The sequence below is a fragment of the Girardinichthys multiradiatus genome, chromosome 6 (assembly GCF_021462225.1).
Source record: "Girardinichthys multiradiatus isolate DD_20200921_A chromosome 6, DD_fGirMul_XY1, whole genome shotgun sequence".
NCBI classification, from domain to species: Eukaryota; Metazoa; Chordata; class Actinopteri; order Cyprinodontiformes; family Goodeidae; genus Girardinichthys; species Girardinichthys multiradiatus.
Window position 1 is genome coordinate 11,489,694 of NC_061799.1, and position 13,310 is coordinate 11,503,003.

The 13,310-nt window shown below is 37.7% G+C and overlaps 1 protein-coding gene across 1 annotated transcript; it reads left to right on the forward strand.

The window, feature by feature from the left end:
* The first annotated feature begins 906 nt into the window (after positions 1-906).
* On the forward strand, positions 907-13,303 carry LOC124869880 (SH2 domain-containing protein 1A-like). Its single transcript, XM_047368089.1, has 4 exons — positions 907-1,166; positions 8,488-8,548; positions 12,122-12,263; positions 12,431-13,303. Exons 1-4 carry the CDS (start codon positions 1,015-1,017, stop codon positions 12,478-12,480), a joined length of 405 nt encoding a protein of 134 aa, XP_047224045.1. The 5' UTR covers positions 907-1,014; the 3' UTR covers positions 12,481-13,303.
* The last annotated feature ends 7 nt before the right edge of the window (positions 13,304-13,310 follow it).

Genomic DNA, 13,310 nt, shown 5'->3' on the forward strand with positions numbered 1-13,310 from the left:
GTCGATATTTCTGTGGCTTGAGATGGTCTCCAGTGATAACACGCCTTGTTTTTTGGCAGAGAAAATGGTCCCAAACACACAGCAGTACAAGTTTTGAGAGGTATTGAGCTTTCTAAATTGGGTTCCCCAAAACCTGACCTCCAGCCTATTAATATTTTGCTGCCTAAAGCAACAGGTTTTAATTAATTTTACGCCTTCTGCCAAGAAGAGTAGTCAAACATGCAGCCAGTATTATTGATAGAAGCTTGTTGATGATGCTGTTTAGGTGCAGTTTGGTCCAGGGACATATAATCAAATATTTGTGGGGATGCATAGTACACATTTGAGCCTAAATGTACAATTTTAATCCTTTACAGATGAGAAAAAATCAACAAAAAACTTAAATGCTAAGTTCTTTTTTTTTTTAAATCACTTTAGTTGTATGTTATAAAATTATTCCACCTTGGAAAAAGAACAGTTCAACTAAATCATTAAAAGCATGACATTAATATGAGAATGATGTGTTTTTATGATTAATGAGCCCGTGTTGAGTACATTCCCATAGTACATGCTGATGTCCAGTTTGCCCATGTTGAGTGCATATGGACCTCCGACTGGAGATGTGCCTGAGTCTTATGAGACAACAGCAAAGAACAAGTGTAACTTGTTCTAGGTGTCTAGATACACGTAAAACATATTTCATTCACACATATAAAATATGTCTGTTTAAGTTAAACTATATAAAAGAAAATGCTTAAACTCATGAAAAGCTTCTTGTCCTCATTTCAGTTTTTACATAGGAAACGCTAAAGCCACTAAAGTAGAAGAGCAAAAACAATTATTGTTTTTCTGTTCCACACAGTGAACCCCTTATTGTGGTTATGTGTGCTGAACTTTTCTGTCTCTGCATGACAGAAAAGTGTGAAAACCAGAAAAGCTTTTCCTGCCTCAGTACCTTTCACACGCTTTTGTGCTGCAAGACAGTGCCGCTCCTTCACCTGCAGAGCACAAATGAGCACCTGCCTCTGAGGCGACATGGAGACAGAGAGGGTCCTCATTCGCTCCATCTACTATGGCAGAATTGGGAGCAAGGCCACGGAGGAGCTGCTGGAGATTTTTGGACATGACGGCAGCTTTCTGCTGAGAGACAGTGAAACGGTGCGGGGGGCCTACTGTCTGTGTGTGAGGTGAGGTTTTAGCTCTCAGTTTTAACCTAAATGTTGTTTTTACTGTTTTTTGTCTAAATGTTTAGCCCTTCTATAAATTTAACCTGTCTATCCTCAAATACCCAGAATATTTTGTTCATGGTAACATTCTTATGTTGATCACACAGGTCACAAGGTCAGACGTTTGTTAAATGTTGCCCTTACAGGTGGGATCCTTTCTGGGCGATTTCCTTTTTTTAAATTTAAAAACAATTTTTGTGATGATTTCCAATAATAATAAACGCTAAGACAAATTCAGACATTTGCGTAAATTGTTGAAGCTTTCACTTTTCAACTGACACCTGAACATGTAAAATAAATGTAACAAAAACAACAAAAAGTGTACAGAAAGCAGGCAGAAATGACTATGATAGAAGAGATAACATAACAAAAGCCTCATAGCTTGACCATGATCTTAGCATTTGTCTACAGCAGTTCAGTCTCTACTGTAGCGTTATTTCTGCTGCTGTGCATTGCTTAAGAAAAATGCTAGCACTGAGTTTTCCAAAACTGAAAGTACTCAGACCATTTGTGCGTTATAAGGCAGATTATGTGACGGTATCAGCAAACATGCAGTATAACAATTCTGAGTTTCAAAAAAGGACTTTTGTAACATTTTTAAAACAGTTGCAAATAATTCATAAAACACTGCATATATAGTTTTTCAAACTAGTCAAGTCAAATTCTTTTTATAACACCTCACTGGCTCATGGTCCATGGATTTTCTGTTTGATGGAAACTGTTTTAAACCAAAACAGAGCCTTCTCTCAACATATGGTGAAATTATAGAAGATTTAAATTGTTGGAACATCCTTAATAAAGGTGCTGCAAAAGTAACATTAAATTAAAAGTGAGCACACATCGTGTTTCGGACTACTAAAAAAAAACAACAACAAAAAAAAACATCTCAGCTGTGCTGATGTTCATTTTTATCCAGGCAGATAGTAGTTATTAGAATTTGAATATATAATAGTATAAAATTATTTGCTCCCTTTCTGATTTAATGTATTATTGCTTTTTTGTCACAGTTTGTTTCAACATACTATTTTTTTATTTAAATACAAACAGATAAATTACTTTTTTTTTAAACTGATATACCAAAAGCAAACTCCTTTGTTGAATGAAAATTGTTTTAAATCTAAATCTGTCTAATTTTACATCTAAATTATTTTAATTTTGGAGTTAACTGTAAATCTTTCAGATATTCAAACAGATTTGAATATTAGTCAAAGATAACCTGAGTGAAAAAAGGTAATTTTCTAATAATTATTTCATTTAGCGGTAAAAACAATGTCCAAAGCTAATTAGCTCTGCATGTATCTATATGTAGATACATATAGCTGGCAAGAATTTTTTTACATCACTGTGGATTAATTTTGTCCCGGTGTTCTTTACAGAATTGTTTTTATTCATCCACATTAGAGGGTTTACAACAATGACCCTGACTATTATACCATGTTTAGGGTCATGCCAATGCATCTCAATTGACTTTGACTAGGCCACTCTAAGAGGTCATTTTTAATAAATTTTCTTTTTTTGAGCCAGTCAGTGGTTGACTTGCTGGGATCCATTGGATCATTGTTCTGCTGCATAACTCACACATCACTACCTGATGGCCAGATATTATCCTTCAAGACTTTCTTGCAGAAGGCAGGATTCATGGTTCCATGTGTTGTAGAAAGTCACCAGGTCCTGAAGCAGTAAATCAACCACAGATCATAACACCACCACCACCATGTCTGCCTTTTGGTAAAACGCTGTCTTTTCTAAAATGCTGTGTAGTTTTACACCAGATGTTTAACTTTTGCCACATAAGTCTACACAATACTTCTACAAAAATCCTGGGGAACACGAAGATGTTTCCTGGCCAACATGAGATGGGTCTTTGTGTTCTTTGTGATCACCAACGGTTTTCACCTTGAACCTCTGTTTGTTGATATTAACACTGACCTTAACTGGGCCATGTGAGGTCCGTAGTGTTTTAGATGTGCTGAGATCTTTTGTGACCTCCTGGATGAAACATCAACGGCCTCTTAAAGACTTTTGGTAGGCCGACCCCATCTTAGATGTTTCATGTTTTCTTCACTTGTGAATGATGACTCTCATTGTGGCTTGCTGCAGTTCCACAGTCTTAGAATTGGCATTTTAACCCTTCCTTGACTGATAGATGTTAATAACGTTGCTCTGCTCTTGAGTTTCTTTATTTTGGGGGATGTTATGTTCTGTTTTGAGATCTTTTAGCCTACTTCATAGACGTTCTGTTTATGATTTCTGTATTCTTCAATGATGCGGTCTTTCTGTTACTTAATGATTTTCCAAGGGGGAGAAATTACATTTTCAAGTTGGTTTAGATAGTTTTTTCCCTTCATATTTTAAATCATTTTAAAACTGCTTTTTTGTATTTGATCTGTTTCTTCAGTTTTTTGCCTGATATTAAAATGTGTTTAACATTTAAGTTTGACAAAAAAGCAAAAAGAGAAGAAATCTGTAAGACACAAACACTTCTTTACAGCCCTGTATAAATATATGGGTTCATAACAATGTGATGGGAAAATATTCTGAATATATTTTAAGCAAATCTACAATCTATTTGTTATGTTTTCATAAAAATGTTTTACAAATAAAACAAATTGGGAATGATCTGTAATTAGTCATCAGTCAATCAGTCATTTTCTATACCGCTTCTTCCATAGTGGGACGTGGGGAAACTGGTGCTTATCTCCAGCAGTCTATGGGCAGGAGGCGGGGTATAACCTGGACAGGTCGCCAGTCCATCGCAGGGCAACATAGAGACATACAGGACAAACAACAATGCACACACTCACTTACACCTGAAGGCAATGTAGAGAGACCAATTAACCTAACAGTCATGTTTCTGGACTGTGGGAGGAAGCTGGAGTACCCGGGGAGAACCCATGATCTGTAATCAGTGTACAATAAATAAGACTGTTCAGTAGGTACACTTTAGGTTTGACCAGTCTGATAAAATGCTTTCCAGATTCCTTAAATAACAACCGTGTTATTGAGCACTGAGTAGAAATTTCAAATCACATGCTGCTGTTCCATTACACATCTCTGGAGCCATTTGCAGTGCCATGCAAAAGTATTCGGCCCCCTTGAACTGGTCAACCTTTTGCCACATTTCAGGCTTCAAACATAAAGATATAAAATTCTAATTTTTTGTGAAGAATCAACAACAAGTGGGACACAATCGTGAAGTGGAATGAAATTTATTGGAGGTATCAAACTTTTTTAACAAATAAAAAACTAAAACGTGGGGCGTGCAATATTATTCGGCCCCCTTGCGTTAATACTTTGTAGCGCCACCCTTTGCTGCAATTACAGCTGCAAGTCACTTGGGGTATGTCTCTACATCAGTTTTGCACATCGAGAGACTGAAATTCTTGCCCATTCTTCCTTGCAAAACAGCTCGAGCTCAGTGAGGTTGAATGGAGAGCGTTCATGAACAGCAGTCTTCAGCTCTTTCCACAGATTCTTGATTGGATTCAGGTCTGGACTTTGACTAGGCCATTCCAACACCTGGATACGTTTATTTGTGAACCATTCCATTGTAGATTTGGCTTTATGTTTTGGATCATTGTCTTGTTGGAAGATAAATCTCCGTCCCAGTCTCAGGTCTCTTGCAGACTCCAACAGGTTGTCTTCCAGAAAGGTCCTGTATTTGGCCCCATCAATCTTCCCATCAATTTTGACCATCTTCCCTGTCCCTGCTGACGAAAAGCAGGCCCAAACCATGATGCTGCCACCACCATGTTTGACAGTGGGGATGGTGTGTTCAGGGTGATGAGCTGTGTTGCTTTTACACCAAACATGTCAATTTTGCATTGTGGTCAAACAGTTCGATTTTGGTTTCATCTGACCAGAGCACCTTCTTCCACATGTTTGGTGTATCTCCCAGGTGGTTTGTAGCAAACTTTAAACGAGACTTTTTATGGATATCTTTGAGAAATGGCTTTCTTCTTGCCAATCTTCCATAAAGGCCAGATTTGTGCAGTGTACGACTGATTGTTGTTCTATGGACAGACTCTCCCACCTCAGCTGTAGATCTCTGCAGTTCATCCAGAGTGATCATGGGCCTCTTGGCTGCATCTCTGATCAGTCTTCTCCTTGTTCTAGATGAAAGTTTAGAGGGACGGCCGGGTCTTGGTAGATTTGCAGTGGTCTGATACTCCTTCCATTTCAATATGATTGCTTGCACAGTGCTCCTTGGGATGTTTAAAGCTTGGGAAATCATTTTGTATCCAAATCCAGCTTTAAACTTCTCCACAACAGTATCTCGGACCTGCCTGGTGTGTTCCTTGGTCTTCATGATGTTCTCTGCGCTTTGAACAGAACCCTGAGACTATCACAGAGCAGGTGCATTTATACGGAGACTTGATTACACACAGGTGGATTCTATTTATCATCATCAGTCATTTGGGACAACATTAGATCATTCAGAGATCCTCACTGAAAGGGGCCGAATAATATTGCACGCCCCAATTTTCAGTTTTTTATTTGTTAAAAAAGTTTGACACATCCAATAAATTTCATTCCACTTCACGATTGTGTCCCACTTGTTGTTGATTCTTCACAAAATAATTAGAATTTTATATCTTTATGTTTGAAGCCTGAAATGTGGCAAGAGGTTAAAAAGTTCAAAGGGGCCGAATACTTTCGCAAGGCACTGTATTACTACAACACTTAGACTGGTGTATCATATAGTGACCCTATTTCAAATCGCACTGCTAACCTTCCAAAAGACCAGGAGTTCATCTATTTCTTAGCACGGTAACTTGTTTCTACCCGAGACAAGGACACATCGTTCAGAAGAAAATCACCCGGGGCCTTTACTTGAATCAACTTTTAACTGTATTATAAGTCATTATCTAAATTTTAGATCTGGTATTTACTGATGAGAAATATAAGCAACAAATCAGACAAACAAAAACCGAGACAAAAAAACATAATTCACTTGTTATCTGAATTTAAAGCACTTTGGCTATAATAATAGATGAACTCATTAGGCAGCCAGTTCTTTTCCTTAACCCTGTGTGGAAAATTCTTATTTTAAATGATTGTTTAGCTAACTCTCTGGAGACAGACATCACTTTACAAACTACAGACCTATATCTTCACTGCCCCATTTCTCAAAACTACTGGAAAAACATTGCAGACAGAGTAGACAAATTCATTGAAAGAATCAATCTACTCACAGAAAGTCAATATGGATTCAGATCCAACAGAGCAACATCTCTGCCACTGTTAGAATTAATAAAAGAAATCACAAATTGCATTGATAATAGAACAAATTGCAGTAGGAGTGTTTTTAGACATAAAAAAACATTTGATGCTGTTGACTACAACACATTATTAGTTAACCTTGAAAAGTCTGGTTGTGCTGGCTCGAAAGCTACTTAATGAACAGACAACCGTTTGTGCAAATAAGTGAACACAAATCATCATACAGGGAATCACATGCGGAGTACCACAGGGGTCAGTATTAGGACTGAAGTTCTTTGTACATTGATGACATATGTAAAGTATCAAAATTATTGAAATTTATACTGTTTGCAGACAATACAAATATTTTTCTGGGAAAAGATTTAAACAAATTAAAAATATGGTTTGACAAAAATAATCATAATATCATTAAACATGAGTAAAACAAAGATCATACTTTTTGGAAGGCATGAGATAGGGCAACATGTGGAATTCAAACTCAAAAACACACAAATAGAAAGAATGAATGAAATAAAATTTATTGGTGTAATGCTGGACCACAAAATGTGCCGGAAACCTGTAAGTTATGTAAGAGCAAAGTTGGCAAAATTCACACAGCAATTCCTGGAAGAATAAGCCATAGTCTGGATCGCAAATAACTGTATATTCTAAACTCATCAATGTTTTTACCATACCTATATTACTGGGTAGAGGTCTGGAGAAAAGGTTTCAAAAGTACTCTGCCTGCCATTTATACTTAAAAAAAAAAAGCCATAAGGATAATACAAAAAGTTGGACCCAAAGAACATACAAACCTATTATTTTTTAAATCTTGGACATTAAAATTTTTGGAAAAGGTTTAATACAAAACAGCACAGATAATGTACAAAACAAGACATAATCTATTGCCAACAAATATGTTCACAGAAAGAGATGGAGGACACAATCTAAGGGGAGATAGGAGTTTTAAAAACAAAAAATAAGAACAACAATGGAAAGTATGTGCATTTCCAGCTGTGGAGTGGCTTGAATAGAGAGATTAGGCTCAGTACAAACATGAATACTTTTCAAAAAATTATAAAACATTTCTAAATAAATATATAGAAATTGAAGGATATTTGTAAATAATATAGGACATCACAAGATGATCTTTATGACTTAAATTGTGGGTTTCTTTTATGAAATTGATCCAATATATGGTCAATGACAGGGATATGTATGCATTATTTGAAATTTGATAAAACATGTAGCCCTGTATATTACGGTATTACAGATGTATGTGGACAAAAGGCATAAAGGGGAGGGAATATGAAAAAAGTGTAAACTTCTTCTCACTGTCTTAGTTTTTTTATACACATATGCATATTTATTTTCATTTATATATATATATATATATATAATTTATTTACTTATTTACTTATTTATTTATTTATTATTCTTTTTTTATGTACATTTGTTTGAAAACAAAATACAAAAATGTAGCCACCTCTTACAGGAATTAGAATTAGGGAGAAAGGAAGGAGATATGGGTACAGTCCATTTAAAAACCTTGTAATATGGCTGAATTGCACACCTTGTCCTAGAATTTCACTGTGATGAGTAATATAAACAACCCCACCTGTATGGCATAAGCTCCAGTCTCTCCTTCATCCAGAGGTCATACACTGGTAGTGTATCCCAGCACCTCACTTGTCTCTCATTGAGAAATATCCGCACCACATCTGTTAAGTCGGCCTTGCGTCACATCGCTTCACAATGGGCCAGTTTAACTCTCTTGGCACAAATGATAATGGCAGCACGCCGTGCAATGAGTTCTTTAGGAACTACATTCATATTTCTGAAGAAATTGATCACACAGAAAAAGACATTGGAACCAATAAAAATTCTCAAAGTAAATTTTACTGTGTAACTATGGAAAAGAATGCATCATGTAAAGTGACAAAGTTGTGAGAAGTGACTGGTGTCTGGTTTCAGATCAAGTAAGCAGAACATCACTGAGTAATCCTCAGTCTAAGATCCACACAACATGTTTCTATTTCAGTTTCGCAGAAATCCACTAATAAGAGTTTTTGTTTCACAGGAAAGCGCCCTTCGTACATACCTACAGGCTCGAACGCGATGGCGATGGCTGGTACCTTCAGGTGGGTGAACATCACAGATTAGATCACACATGTGCAGACACTGACACACAATCGAGGACATTAATCACTGTTTCCACTCATGTGCACGGTACTGTTAAAAACTGTTTGGCCCCCACAGATTTATTCTGTTTTGGCTTTTTTGTCACAATTGAAATGTTTCATATCAAACAAATATTATTATTACACAAAATAACCTGTGTAAATATAAGTAGTTTTCAAATCAAGATTTTAATTGCTTCGAGATAAAAAGCTATCTAAATCAATCTGACTCTATATGTGGGAGTAACTGCCCCGTAAACCTATTAACCGGTTGTGCTAACTGTTTGTTATTACTGGAGATTACTTGCTTTTCGAGCCACTCAGAGGTGCACTTGCTGATGTGCTTTGGGTCATTGCTCTGCTGCATAACCCAAGGGTTCTTGAGCTTAAGGTTACAAACTGATTACCAACCTTTTTCCTTTAGGCTTTTCTTACATGCTAAATTCATGGTTCCATGAAAAACTATTTTAAAAGTGTTTATGTTCATCACTGTATGAATCTTATTGCTGATACTGGCAAAGGGGTCTGCTGTTTTGACCGGTCCCTCATAGAAAAGAGACTTTAAATCTCTACAAGGATATATTTGTAAATAAAGGTTTATTTTTATTAACGAGGTTCTTTTTCTGCAATACTGATCTAATTTCACAGCTGATGTAACAAGATGCACGTCCTTCAAAGAGGTCCACTTTTTTCTCGTCAGTCCACAGACTATTTCCCAACAGTCTTGGGGATCATTGAGGTATTTCTTTTGGTAAACGTGAGATGGACCTTTGTGTTCTTTTTGGTTGGTAGTGAATATCACCTCGGAACTAGTATATTTTTTATTGTTGAATCTTGAAAACTGAACTTAACTGAAGCAACTAATGAAGCACTTCAAGGGCCTGATCTGTTAAGATCTCACATGAGGAGTACCAAATTGCGTGTTAAAAAATAGAACCTGCTATTAGTGGGAGTTTTGGGGGCGATCTACTAAGATTGCTTGCACAATTGATAACAGGTGTGAAAGTGGTGCGGACCACCCTATTTAAATGAGGATTTTGCTTGTGCTACATACCGTCATCATGGAGAGTTTGGACACATTCATACAGGTGAAAAGACAGAACCCCTAGTAGTGCTCAAGCACCTGCCATTTTGCCCTTAATTAGAAAGGGGTCCTCTCTGCATAAGCCCAATATTTTTTTCATGCATAAGTATCTAAAAATTTTAATGACCCTCTCTGCCATCAATTCCATCCAAAGGCGTTTTGATATTTGACAGGCATTTATTTAAATGCGCTGGCCCTTCACCGGATCACCGCGCACACAAGCATGGTCCCTCCCTCTTCCTATAATCCACTTTGTCATCAAACAGTGTGGAGCGCTGGGCTAAACAGCTACAGCCGCCACGCTCCTCCTTGACCCGCATGAGACAGACAGGTCAGTGTTACTGGAATCCCAGAAGAGACATTGGAAGAAATAAATGAAAAGAAAAAAAAAAAACTTTCAGGTGATTTCAGACAGCTTGTTTATTTTTTGTTTTTACTTCAATGTCCCATTACAGACTCAATAATGGTTTCAGGTTCTCTGTTGGCCTTTAATGTTCAGTGTTGTTTGTTCCAAAACATGCCACAATATTTAAGTTCTTTCATGATATTTTAAATATAAATGCATTTCCTAAATGGCTGATGAGAAATGGCTTTAAATCAGATTGGCCCATGTTTGCAGTCTGGCTGCATTAATCTGTCCCGCTCATACTTTTCTCCTACGTTCATGGCATCCTGAATATGTTGTGGAACATGCAGCAGACAACCATGTTGTTCACCGCCTTCTCACTTCGGTAAAGTTAGAAACATATTCACACATTCGGCTTTTCCGGATTAATAACTCATCAGCGGAACATTGCTTCTACAAAACCGACACCTCTCTGCAACCACAGCAAGGCAGACAGTGAGCTACAATCGTATTTTCCTCAAAACGAGCCCACCACCGCGCTGGGAGACATGCATTGACATGCAGAGCTCGCTGCTCCTCAAATCCGCAGGGACCGTCTGCAAATTGCAACACCAGAAAAATATGATGGAGAAATATTCAATAGCGTCGCCAAGGAGAGGTGTATTGTCATTAAAATCAGTTTATGTGTATGTGACCTCAGGTTTTAACACTGCATTTCTTTCTTCTTTTCATACTACGCTGCAACAACTTTGCAGTATAATATACACTGCAAAGTTGTTGCACTGCAACTTTAAAGTTGTTGCAGCGTAAATTATTTGTATGTCACCCTACAACTTCTAACAGTGTCTGTGGATAATAATACCTAAAACAAAACCCATAATGTTACATGGAGAATATTTGTAATATCTGTGGCACATTGTCCCAAAGTAATAGTTGTAGTATGGTCAAGATGATGTGCTCTATGTGTTCTATGAGTTTGATGGCACTACAATGTGCTATAGTGAACTTATTGCTTACTTTAATGATTAAACACTGTTAAAATGAAAGCCCAGACCTAGACAGTGGTGTTGTGCCATAAAATAATGGTGCCAGGCGCAAGAATATGCAACGTTAAAATGAGTTTACCCTATTAGATATGGTATGGCTTCTATTTGTGACTTGCTCCAAATTAGCCCTTAAAAATGACATTGCTTAGTAGATGATATGTCTCTACTATTTTTATTTCTCTCTCTCCGTGGCCTGTCATTGTACCTATGCCTCCTTCCTGCCACAATGACCAGTTTGTACCTACCTTTTAAACTTGCTAAAAATAGACACAAAACAGCACCCACAATACATTTCATATTGAATGAATCACATTGCACATGCTAAATCATGACATTTGCATATCATCCTCCTAGTATTTTGCACGTTCTGATCATCAGCATATATTCTGCATGTTAATAAAGGCAAAGACGCTAAATGGATTGCACCTGCTATTATGCTCGTTTGAGAGACGCAGTCCTTGGTGCACCTGGTTAGTAGACCAGCTTTGAGCGGCATCAAGTTTTCCGAAAGTGAGCAGACAGAAAGCGAGTGGAGAGAGGGGGAAGACATCCAGCACAGGTCTCTGGAGTCAGGACTCGATCATGGGACAGCTGCTTCGAAGACTGAAGCCTCTATATACGGGTGGCACGCTCCACCGCTATGCTCTCCGCCCTCTCTGAGGAATCTTGGGTATCTGGTCACTCCTGTGAAGTTCCACCATGTTTTCTCCATTTGAAAACATCTAACAGTCTTTCCTGACCAATAGATGTCAGTGATAAATTTCCTTAGATTGCAGCCTGATTTGTTGCTTTTTGAGATTTCTTTGCCTGCTTCCTGTTGTCAGACAGGTTCTGTTTAAGTAATCCCAGGATTCTACATATCTAGCACTAGTCAGGCTAGATATGTAGAACTAGACAGGTTTGGGGCTGCCAATTGTTCATCACAGGTATTTCATGATTTAGAAAAATCATGTGTTTGATGATTTGAAGCATTTAATTGTGACAAAAAAGCAAAAACACAACAAATCTGTAAGGGACCAAAATACATTTTTACAGCACTTTTTATGTGTGTTTAACAGGATTTAAGAAACCAACTGCTGAGATTTGAAACTCTGGAGTCACTGATCCTGCATTACAGAGGGGGCGTGGTCCCTCACGTAGGCATAGCTCCCCTCACTGATCCACTGGACAAGACAACAGTACCAAGCAGCTGGATTCAAGGTGTGACACACAGATTTACTGGCATGCACACAAGCATGCTTGTACTGGCGCAAACAGACACAGACTCTCATGCATGATCAATATAAGTCAGAGACCTAGTTATTATAAAGAGCCTGTCAGGCTCATGACCATCTAAACTCACACAGTTACACTGTTTCATACCATAGGACTGGTCTACATGGAACTGAATGGCAGCAGCAGCCAGTCTGGCCAGTGAGACCCCATCTTCATCCCAAGAGTTCTGCAAGAATCAGCTTTTTCATCTGTTGCTTCAGCAGAAGACTTTCATATTTATTTTATATTAAGATTTTTATTTTTTACCATACCTTTAAAACATGCCATGCGATGAACTGGTGACCTGTCCAGGGTGTACCCTGCCTTTTTGAGTGTGAGAAAGAGTGTGTTCCCATTTTGACATGTGTCGGCATTCTGATGCATTGTGGCCCATATGCTTTTCAGTGGGCTTTAATCAGCATCTAAGTGGCTCTGTTTTGACCTTTATCTCTGTGGTTTAGTTTTTTCTATCTCATCTGAGAAGAAGAAACTAAACCAGAAATTTGTAGTAGTACAGGAAATGGAGCCGTGCACATGAAGCTGACAATCATGAGGTATTAATTGTTAGTCTGTTTTTGTACCACATGTCTACACAATATCAGGTAAAAAATTACATTCAAGATGAGGTTCTGATAAATAAAACCTCTCATTCACCAGGCAGGCGTGGCTTTACCATTTTCCTTTTTGTTCTTTAAGCATTAGGTTAAGTAATAAGGGTAGTGTGTTTTGACAGGTCAGCTATATTTATGCATTAGTGCATGTACTGTAAGTGCAGCTACAAATGAATGCAAACTGATTTGTTAATAAACCAAGGATGTTACTGTACTTAGTAATGGCAGCCAAGTTTAATATACGAGCTGCAAAGAGAGAACGTGTTCCAGTCGAAAGAGTGCTAAAGCTTGTAGCTAAACTTATCAAGGGTACCTCTGGTTCACAGCTTCAGAAAATTTGGCAAATAAACAGTCTATTTTAGGCATTCAAATTCAGTTTTCA

Excerpts from the sequence above, each read along its gene's own strand:
- LOC124869880 (XM_047368089.1), top strand. The coding sequence starts at position 1,015 with ATGGAGACAGAGAGGGTCCTCATTCGCTCCATCTACTATGGCAGAATT. Across the intron at positions 1,167-8,487 it reads GCCTACTGTCTGTGTGTGAG|GAAAGCGCCCTTCGTACATA; the intron begins GTGAGGTTTTAG and ends TTTGTTTCACAG. Across the intron at positions 8,549-12,121 it reads GCGATGGCTGGTACCTTCAG|GATTTAAGAAACCAACTGCT; the intron begins GTGGGTGAACAT and ends TGTGTTTAACAG.